This window comes from Heteronotia binoei, chromosome 14 (assembly GCF_032191835.1).
Source record: "Heteronotia binoei isolate CCM8104 ecotype False Entrance Well chromosome 14, APGP_CSIRO_Hbin_v1, whole genome shotgun sequence".
Taxonomy (NCBI): Eukaryota; Metazoa; Chordata; class Lepidosauria; order Squamata; family Gekkonidae; genus Heteronotia; species Heteronotia binoei.
In genome coordinates this window covers 46,751,143-46,760,642 of record NC_083236.1, presented here as the reverse complement: position 1 = coordinate 46,760,642, position 9,500 = coordinate 46,751,143, and the positions used below count along the sequence as shown (strand labels likewise).

The 9,500-nt window shown below is 45.1% G+C and overlaps 1 protein-coding gene across 3 annotated transcripts in view; it reads left to right on the top strand.

Moving 5' to 3' along the window:
* The first annotated feature begins 1,776 nt into the window (after positions 1-1,776).
* Positions 1,777-9,500, top strand: part of GPATCH1 (G-patch domain containing 1) — a 94,307-nt gene continuing 86,583 nt past the window's right edge. For 2 of the 3 annotated variants that reach the window (XM_060254113.1, XM_060254116.1), the window contains exons 1-8: positions 1,787-1,936; positions 4,704-4,838; positions 5,578-5,663; positions 6,613-6,773; positions 7,008-7,105; positions 7,966-8,021; positions 8,163-8,402; positions 9,344-9,491. In XM_060254113.1, the coding sequence (XP_060110096.1) occupies positions 1,861-1,936; positions 4,704-4,838; positions 5,578-5,663; positions 6,613-6,773; positions 7,008-7,105; positions 7,966-8,021; positions 8,163-8,402; positions 9,344-9,491 (1,000 nt within the window). In that variant the 5' untranslated portion in view covers positions 1,787-1,860. Of the gene's footprint in view, positions 1,937-4,703; positions 4,839-5,577; positions 5,664-6,612; positions 6,774-7,007; positions 7,106-7,965; positions 8,022-8,162; positions 8,403-9,343; positions 9,492-9,500 lie in introns of all 3 variants that reach the window. The other variant, XM_060254115.1, reaches the window with a different exon arrangement.

The window sequence follows — 9,500 nt, the reverse complement described above, 5'->3', positions numbered from 1 at the left end:
TACCTATGGTCAAAGGGGGTTCTCCCTGTTCGATCTTTTATTAACTCTCAAACTAATGCTCTGCTGCCTAACCTGTCCGCAGGGGTCAGGACACGAAGTAATCCCCATCTCTTGAAGAACGCATCATCTTCAGCGGCAAAATATAAGGCTGCAATGTGTCTTAAGGTATCCAGATCTGGTCAGTCCCAAGCAAACCCCGAGTTGCATAATGAGTCATCAGTGCAGCCCTCTATGGATGTGACGCATAGTCCCCTTAATGTTTCATTAGAAGATGACCTTTTGCAGTCATTTGGGAGTCTTCCAGCAAAAGATCAACAGGCGATACTCATAAGACTTGAAGGTACTAAGCTGCAGCTGCAAAGGTCTTTAGAGCCGGGGAAATCAGTTCCTTCAATCAACCTAGATCCTGCAAGCAACCCCCTGCCCCCTTGTCCCCCATCAGCTGACTTAATTGATCTGTCTATGGAACTCTCTCTAACTGGCTCAAGGGCACCCCAACATAATGGTTGTATTTTCACTGATGACTCCAGGGTTCTAGAAAGGATATCCATTATCGATTGACTACCAGCTAGGGAAGCCACAAGGAAGATCCACATCATCTCCTGGAACATTGCTGGGTGGAAGAGTAAAGCGAATGACTCAGATTTTTTGGACTAGATGCTATTAGTGGATCCTCGCCATGCAGTCATTTTATTTCACAGATCTGGGGGGGAGAAAACCCCCTATGTTTTCGTGGACTATGTTTCAGGTCTTCAGATGCTATGAATGGATCCTCACTATGCAGTCATCTTAGGTTGGAGGATTTGTTTTGTTTTTCGGCAGGAAGAAACACGCAGAAAGGGCTATAAAATTCAGGAAACGCACCAGTAAGATTTGTTGTTGTTCAGTTGCACAGCTGAGTCTGACTCTTTGCGACCCCATGGATCATGTCACACCAGGCCCTCCTGTCTTCCACCATCCTCCAGTCTGCTCAAATTCGTGTTAGTTACTTGATACATCAGTAACGCTGCCCAGCCATCTCATCTTTTGCCTTCCCCTTCTTTTGCCTTCTGTCCTTCCCAGCAGCAGGGTCTTCTCCAGGGAGTGCTCCCTTCTTATTTGGTGGCCAAAGTATTTGAGCTTCAGCTTCAGCATCTGACCTTCCAGGGAACAGTCAGGATTGATTTGGTCTTGGTCTGATGCTGGGAAAGACAGAAGGCAAAAGAAGAAGGGGACAGCAAAAGATGAGATGGCTGGACAGCGTTACTGATGTAACTAACATGAATTTGAGCTGACTTTGGAGGATGGTGGAAGACAGGAGGGCCTGCTATGACTTGCTCCATGGAGTCTTCTCCAGTGAGTGCTCCCTTCTCATTTGGTGGCCGAAGTATTTGAGCTTCAGCATCTGACCTTCCAGGGAAAAGTCAGGCTTGATTTCCTTTAGGACTGACTGATTTGATCTTCTTGCAGTGCAAGGGACTCTCAAGATTCTTCTCCAGTGAGATACAATGATGCAAAGCTTAAAATCTAATCAAGGGAAATTGACCTTTCAGTTTTACGCCCGCTCTTTCTCTCTCGCGCTCGATTGTTTCTTGCTAAAATTTCAACAATGGGGGGGGAGGGGGGGAGAGAGAAAAAAAAATAACCCCTTCCACAAGCAGAAGAAACGATGTACGGCAAAGCATTTCATTTTATAACATCGGGAGGCGCCAAGTAAGCCAAAACTAACTGTCTCCGCAACCGCTTTCCCGCTGACTGGGCGCACCGAGCTCGCGTGACACCACAAGCGGCGCCGAGCCTTCGCATCCCGCCTCGGTGAGGGAGGAGCGGGAGGAGGGCCTAAGCGGCCTCCGCCTCCCGCCCCTTTAGAGGCCTGCCAAGATGGCGGGCAGCGAGAGCGAGGAGGAGGAGGAAGACCTGGTGAGCTATGGCGCCCCGCTGGAGCCCCTGGAAGAGGGTGAGGCTCTGGCGTGTTTATATATATATATCGGGAGCCCCATCTTTCTTTCGTTCCGGGGGAGATAATTTCTTTGTATGAGATATAATTTCCTTGTGCGACCCCACCTCCTTAACCTGTGTTTAGTTGAAAATAAAAGTCATGCATACTTTGGTGGGATTGGCTTCTGAGTAAGCATTGCAGTGGGGAAGGATGGGGCGGGGGGGCAATGAATGAAGGGGAAGCAGCAGGCAGGCAGAGGGAGCCAGGAGCATATTGGGAGGGGACCTCAGAATGCTCTTTTCCTTTTTGGGAGGAGGGGGGGGTCGAGTCCTGAGAAGAGGTGTCAGGACTGAATTGGCTCTCTAATGGGGCTGTGGCTCAGTGGTAGAGCATCCATGTTGCATGCAGACATTGTCAGGGTTCAGTCCCTGGTATTTTTGTACAGGAGATGGGAGAGATTCTGGAGAGCTGCTCCAGTCGGAGTAGGCAATACTCACCTGGATAGACCAGTGGTCTGACTCAGAAGTCAGGTTCATGTGTTTGGTGGTATACTCTGTTTGTAGAACAGGGGTGGCCAAACCTACTTAATGCAAGAGCCACACAGAATAAACGTATAGTATTCACTCTGTTTGTAGAACAGGGGTGGCCAAAGTTGCTTAATATAAGAGCCACACAGAATAAATGTTTGAGAGCCACAAGACATGAACATCAGATGTTTGAGAGTAGGCAGGCAGGAAACAAAAAAGATGGGGGAGAGGTGGAAAGAAAGCAACGTTAACTTCATTCTCCAAGCTGCCAGTTGGCTTGACTTTGAGAAGTGATTTAAAGAGACAATTGCCTTATTCAAGCCGGCCAGAGGGGCAGTACGGGCTTCAAGAGCCACACAATATGTTTGAAAGAGCCACACAGTTTGGCCACCCTTGGTATAGCCTGATCTTGTCAGATCACGGAAGCTAAGCAGGGTCGGTATATGGATGGAAGACCACCAAGGAAGTCTCTGCAGAGGAAGGCAATAAACCAACCACCTCTGTTTCTCACTTGCCTTGAAATTACTTATCACCTGAGGTGGAGCCAACTGTAAAATGTCGCAGTGAGAGCTGATATATAACTCTAATAGTAACTCATCAAAATTTCTGGAAGAAGCTGTGATTAACAGGATGCCTTTTAATTTGTGCAGCCAGTCAGAAGCCTGCTTGGGTGAAAGCCACCCCTGGCCCCACCAACTTTCTAAAAGCACTTGGTGGGGGTGCCATGGCATCCTTGGGCACGATGTTGGGGACCCCTGGTCTACTCTGACTGACTGGCAGTGGCTCTCAGTGGGATGTCTTTTCAGTCACCTCCTACTGCCTGATTGTTTTAGCTGTAGATGCTAGGAATTCTATGAAAGTTCAATTAAATAAGTATTTTTGCATAGAGTTTATACACATACCTCTTTAAAGAGAAGTCCATGCCTTTACCTCCTTCTCCCTTTAATTAATCTCTCATGCATTATGCCCCACCCCCACATGCTGCCACCATGGCAAAAAGCTGCTTGTCTCAGCAGTGGGATGAAGGCATTGGTTCACACCTCCTTTGTGGAAATGAGAGTTTGCAAACTTCTGAAGCTACTATTGGAGAGCTGCTGTGTTGTGTGAACTAGCTTCCACTCTGGTTCACACATTACAGCAGTTGACTGAATATACGGTAATTTTACCTTACTGTGACCTAATACTCAGTGCTCCAAAGTGGAAGCTTAATTTGGGGTGGAGGCTATTTTGAGTCCTGTGTGCTAACACACATAAAGTTAAAGGTTGAAAAAAAGGTAAAGGTTGTCCCCTGCGCAAGCACTGAGTCATTATCGACCCATGGGGTGATGTCACATCATGATGTTTTCTTGGCAGACTTTTTATCAGCTGGTTTTGATATATACCTAAGAGCAAAAGGTACTGCTCCAAGCTACACAGAGAAGGTCAGCAAGGAGCAACAAAGGTGTACCACCGGCAAGAATTGGAATTTGTGCAAATGTGGAACTTGCCAAAGAACCCTTGACTTATTTCTTTCCAGGTTGAGGGTTCTTTGACAAGTTGCACATTTGCACAAATTCCAATTATTAGCAGTGGTACGCCTTTGTTGCTTCTTGCTGACCTTGTCTTTTAGTCGTTTGTGCATGTATTGGGTTGTTACCGACCCACGGAGTAAGGTCATATCAGGACATTTTCTTGGCAGACTTTTACAGAGTGGTTTGTCATTGCCTTCCCCAGTTGTCTACACTTTACCCCCAGAAAACTGGGTACTCATTCTACCAGCCTCAGAAGGATGGAAGGCTGAGTTAACCTTGAGCCGGCTACCTGAACCCAGTTTCCGCTGGGATCAAACTCAGGTCATGAACAGAGCTTGGATGGCAGTACAGCAGCTTACCACTCTGCACCACAAAGTTCCTTGCCAGTGTAGTAGGATATAACTGGAAATCTCATATGACATTGTCTCAACAACCTTTTAGCTCACTTTCTTGGCTCCTGAATCACATAACTTAATTGGAAGGAGTTGGCTTGTATGTATCAGTATGTACTGAGGGTGGAAGGCTGATGGAGTTCCAGTCCCTACCTGCTTAATTCTGTGGTCTAGACTAGAGAACCTGGGGGAAGGGCAGCGTTGGAGAAGTAGCACTGTTGACATCATTGGGCATGGAGTGAAACAATTCTCACATCTTTCAAGTTAGTAGATTATATACCAGACATGTGCACCTATATTATTGGGTTTTTCCACCTCTTATTCAGATTAACTGTTACTTTTTAAACAATTGCAGGTGAACGAATTAAGAAGCCAGTTCCTCTACAAGATCAGACTGTCAGAGATGAAAAAGGACGATACAAACGCTTCCATGGAGCATTTAGTGGTGGTTTCTCTGCTGGCTATTTTAACACTGTGGGTTCTAAAGAAGGTTAGTCATCTTTTGTATCTGAAACAGATTTGGGGTTGGATTCCATCAGTTTTTCTGCTGGTGAAGAGGTACAGAGATATATTCTTTGACCATCTAAAAAGGCTGTGCAGAGAATCATGGGGCAGCATGGACAAAAGCTATGTGAGATGTCAGCCATAGTATGGAAGGGAAATGGTTGGGATTGTGTGGATCCAGTGGAGTGCTCAGTTATTGAAACAATGCCTGATGTACTTGTGTAAAAGTTTAATTTTACTTTTTATGGCTTTGTTCCTGCTTAGTGTGTAGTTTTCTATTTAAGCTTTATGTACACCTATCGGAGAAGAGAATTCCAAAATGATGGGGCAGCCCTAGAAAACACCTCTCAAGTGCTTTTGTGACTTGGCACATAGAAGGCACTGGTGTGAAGCAGTGCTTTACTGCAGAAAGAAAAAGAAGCACTTCCTGCAATATGCCCAAATCATTTAGGGCTTTATAGGTTAAAACTATAAGTTAAAACTTTGAGCAGACTTTGGAGGATGGTAGAAGACAGGAGAGCCTGGCGTGACTTTGTCCATGGGGTTGCAAAGAATCGGACTCGACTGTGCAACTGAACAACAAAACAAGGTTAAAACTATCAGCTTGAATTTTATATTGAATGTTCTAGAAAGCCCACACATACCAGTGCAATATAACTAATTTTAAACCCAACCTTTCAGTTCCACTTTTAATCTAATACAAAGATAAATTGCTTTCTTTAAAGGATGGGCACCATCAACCTTTGTGTCATCACGCCAAAAGAGAGCAGAGAAAACAGTCTTGGGCCCAGAAGACTTTATGGACGAAGAGGTAACCATGCTCAAATAATGCAAAATTAAATTCTTTGACATTTATTATTAATTCCAGGGGGATATATATGTGTATTAATATGGTATGTAGATGTATAATCATATCTGTGTAAACCTCTTGTTTGTTTTTATGTACACAAGTGCCATTAATTTGCAGCTGACTTTGGAGACCCCAGTAAGGGGCTTTCAAGGCAAATGAAAACAGAAGTGATTGGCCATTGCCTTCTTCTGTAGATACTTCTTTGGTGGCCTTCCATCCAAATATTGACCCTACTTAGCTTCCATGATCTGACAAGATAAGGCTATACCAGGGGTGGCCAAACTGTGGATCTCACACATATTGTGTGGCTCTTGAAACTCCCACTGCCCCGTTGGACAGCTTGGAGAATGCATATGACTCTTTAAATCACTTATCCAGGCCAAGCCAGCAAGCAGCTTGGAGAATGCCTTTAAAGTTAAAGTTGCTTTCTACCTCTCTCTCATCTATTTGGTTGCCTGCCTGCCTGCCTGCTCTCAAACATCTGACGTTTATGTCTTGTGGCTCTCAAACACCTGGCATTTACTTTATGTGGGTCTTACATTAAACAAGTTTGGCCACCCCTGGGCTATACCATGCTGCATTACCTCCCTGCTCTTTATTAGTCTTAAGTACATATATAACATCCAGGGCTTTTTTTGAGCAGGAACTCACAGAAATGCAGTTCTGGCTGGCTTGGTGTGAGGGGTGTGTGGTCTAATATGCAAATAAGTTCCGGGTGGGCCTTTTCTATTTAAAAAACCCTGATAACATCTAAGGTTAACAATGATATCACTTAGCTAGGAAACAGTGTCTTTAATGACAATATAACATGTTCTCTTTATATATTTGTTTCAAGGTTACTGGTTTAATACTTATGTGGATTTGACGAGGGCCTGTTTCCATTCATCTACCCTTTTCTCTTCCTTTGAAGGATCTTAGTGAACATGGAATAGCACCTAAGAAAATTACAGTTTCAGATGAATTTGCTTCCAAAAGCACAGATAAAATAAAGGAGAAAGCCAGACAAATTGCAGGGGTTGTTGCCCCCATTCCTGGAGCTGCATTGTTGGATGAATATATAGCACCTGCAAAGTGAGTACATTTATCTTCTGTTACATTGCTGAGTAAAGACTTATATTAAAAAGTAAAAGTCTTAAATCTGTTGGCATGCTTTTAAAGGCTGAATCTTTGTGTAGAAGTTGGCATTGAAAACATTCTGGCAACGTTTACCTTTATCCTTATGCAAGGGGCTACAGCTAGACTTTTGTTATGAAAATCACTACATGCACAGTTGCAGTAACTTTCTGTTTATAAATTTCCTCTTAGGATAACCATTGGTATTGATTTGTTGCGAAAAATGGGCTGGAAAGAAGGACAAGGAGTTGGACCTCGAGTAAAGAGAAAACCACGCAAGCAAAAACCTGGTATATTTCCATTAAACATAGATTCTGAACAGGGCTGGCCCGACGCCCTGGGGCGGCCTAGGCAGACTTGGCGCCTCCCCCACATGGCTTCCCCCCACGGCTCCACGCCCCTGCCCCCCCAGCGCAGTGTCCCGCCTGGTCCCCCCGGTGCTCCGCTTGCTTAGCGGCGACGCTCTGCTCACTTCCTTCCCTCTGGGGCGCGCAGGCTAAAAGTAAGCTTAGCTGGCAAGCAGCCTGCGCCTGCATGTTTTGTTAAGACAAAACAGGCAGGCACAAGCTGCTTTCCGGCTAAGCTTACTTTTAGCCAGCGAGCAGGGGGAAGGGAGCCAGTGAGTGGAGCGCCGCCGCTTTTAGTGGCAGTGGGCAGGCGAGTGGAGTGCCTGGGGTGGGGTGGTCAGGACGCCGCACCTGGAGGGGTGGGAGTGGTCAGGACACCGCGCTGCGGGGAGGTGGGCAGGCTGGTGGCGACCCGGAGAGGGCTAGCGGCGGGGAGGGGGGAGGGAGGCAAGCTAAGCGCTTGCTTGGGGCACTGGAGGGGGGAGGCGAGAGCCCAATTTGCTGCCCCCCACCTCTCGGCGCCCTAGGCAACCGCCAAGTTTGCCTAGTGGGAAGACCGGTCCTGATTCTGAATAAGTAGAAATGGAGCAGAGTCTCCTATTTTACTATGCTGTGTGGAGACATCTGGATAACTTTCATAGCTGTTTTTTCCCCTCATGTTATATAGTTACCGTGTACACTGGGCTTGCCTGACTCTCTTCAGTGAACCATAGAAGTGTAGGCAGAGAAGTGAATCAACTATTAAATGGAAAATGTATTGAAGAATTATGACATTTCTAATCTCTCTACCTCTCTTGTTGCAGAACCTGGTGTGAAAATCTATGGCTGTGCTTTGCCCCCAGGATCTGAAGAGTCTGAGGTATTGTTTAACAACAAATGTTCCATACTTTGTTATCTTATATAATTAAGAGTTCTAGCTACTAATAAACATACGTTGTGATTACAGTAATTAATGCCAGTGGGGGAAAAGATATGGGTAACCATTCTTAATTTCCTAAAGGAAGAAGAGGATGAATATCAGCCAGAAAATGTGACGTTTGCACCCAAAGATGTGATGCCTGTCGACCTGACTCCTAAAGACAATGTCCATGGGCTTGGTTATAAAGGCCTGGATCCCTCTAAAGCCTTATTTGGAGTTTCAGAGGAACACACAAACCTTTTCAATCCTGGTTCTGAAAATGCAAATCTAATAGGTGATCTGAGGCACAGCAAAGGACGAAAACTTGGTATCTCGGGGCAGGTAAAAACATTTAGCAATAAATGTGTTTTATACTTAATAGTTGTAGGGATTGATACATTTTTAAATGGATGGGTGGAGCCTGCTGAAATCTTGGATTTTCAAGGAGCATCTGAATAGACTTCCCGATAGTCTAAGAGGTGTGTCTTCAGTGATTACCCTAACACACTGAAGTCTGGTTCAAGTGGTCTGCAGCATTCACTCACTCACTCACTCACTCACTCACTCACTCACTCACTCATTCATTCAACTTATATCTCACTCCTTTCCCTGGCAAGCAGGATTCATAGTGGCTTCCAACAATTAAATATAAAGTTAAATCAGTATTACAATTTTGGGCCTTTCTATCTCTTACAAATTAAAACGTAATCAACTGTGGCAAGGGTGCAGCATCATGCAGCAAGGGTGATGGGTTTAGGATTGCCAACTCCAGGTTGGGGAATTCCTAAGGATTTGGGGGTTGAGCCTGGGGAGGGGAGGGACCTCAGCAGGGTATAATGCCTTGCAGTCCACTCACCAAAGCCACTTTTTCTCCAGGGGAACTGGCTTCTGTAGTCTGGAGATCAGCTGTAGTTCTGGGAGATCGTCAGGCCCCATCTGGAGGTTGGTACACCTTCATGTAGAAAACTAGCAAGTCAAGGGGAAAATCCCAAGATTAGATTTCTTCTTGACATGACGGTTTTCTATTGAGAGGGAACTGTTTTACATGGAAGTATTCAGTCATGTGAGTCCCAAATACTGTCTCAAATGGAAAGGTCTAGGAGTATATCTACCATCTCATTGAAGATGGGCTATGAGTTACTCAGGAAGCGGAAGTCATTGCAGTGCCCACTTTTCTTAGGTTTAGCAGTCTAAAATCAATCATTTGTCCTTTTTTTCAAAACACAGTTATTGGGCTTATGAAAATGGTCTTTGGTTGTGATCATTTATGTTTTGTCTTATAGGCTTTTGGTGTAGGAGCTTTGGAAGAGGAAGATGATGATATTTATGCTACTGAATCACTTTCCAAATATGATACTGTCCTGAAAGATGAAGAGCCTGGAGATGGGCTGTATGGATGGACAGCACCTAAGCAGTATAAAAGCAAGCCAGGTGAGGGAT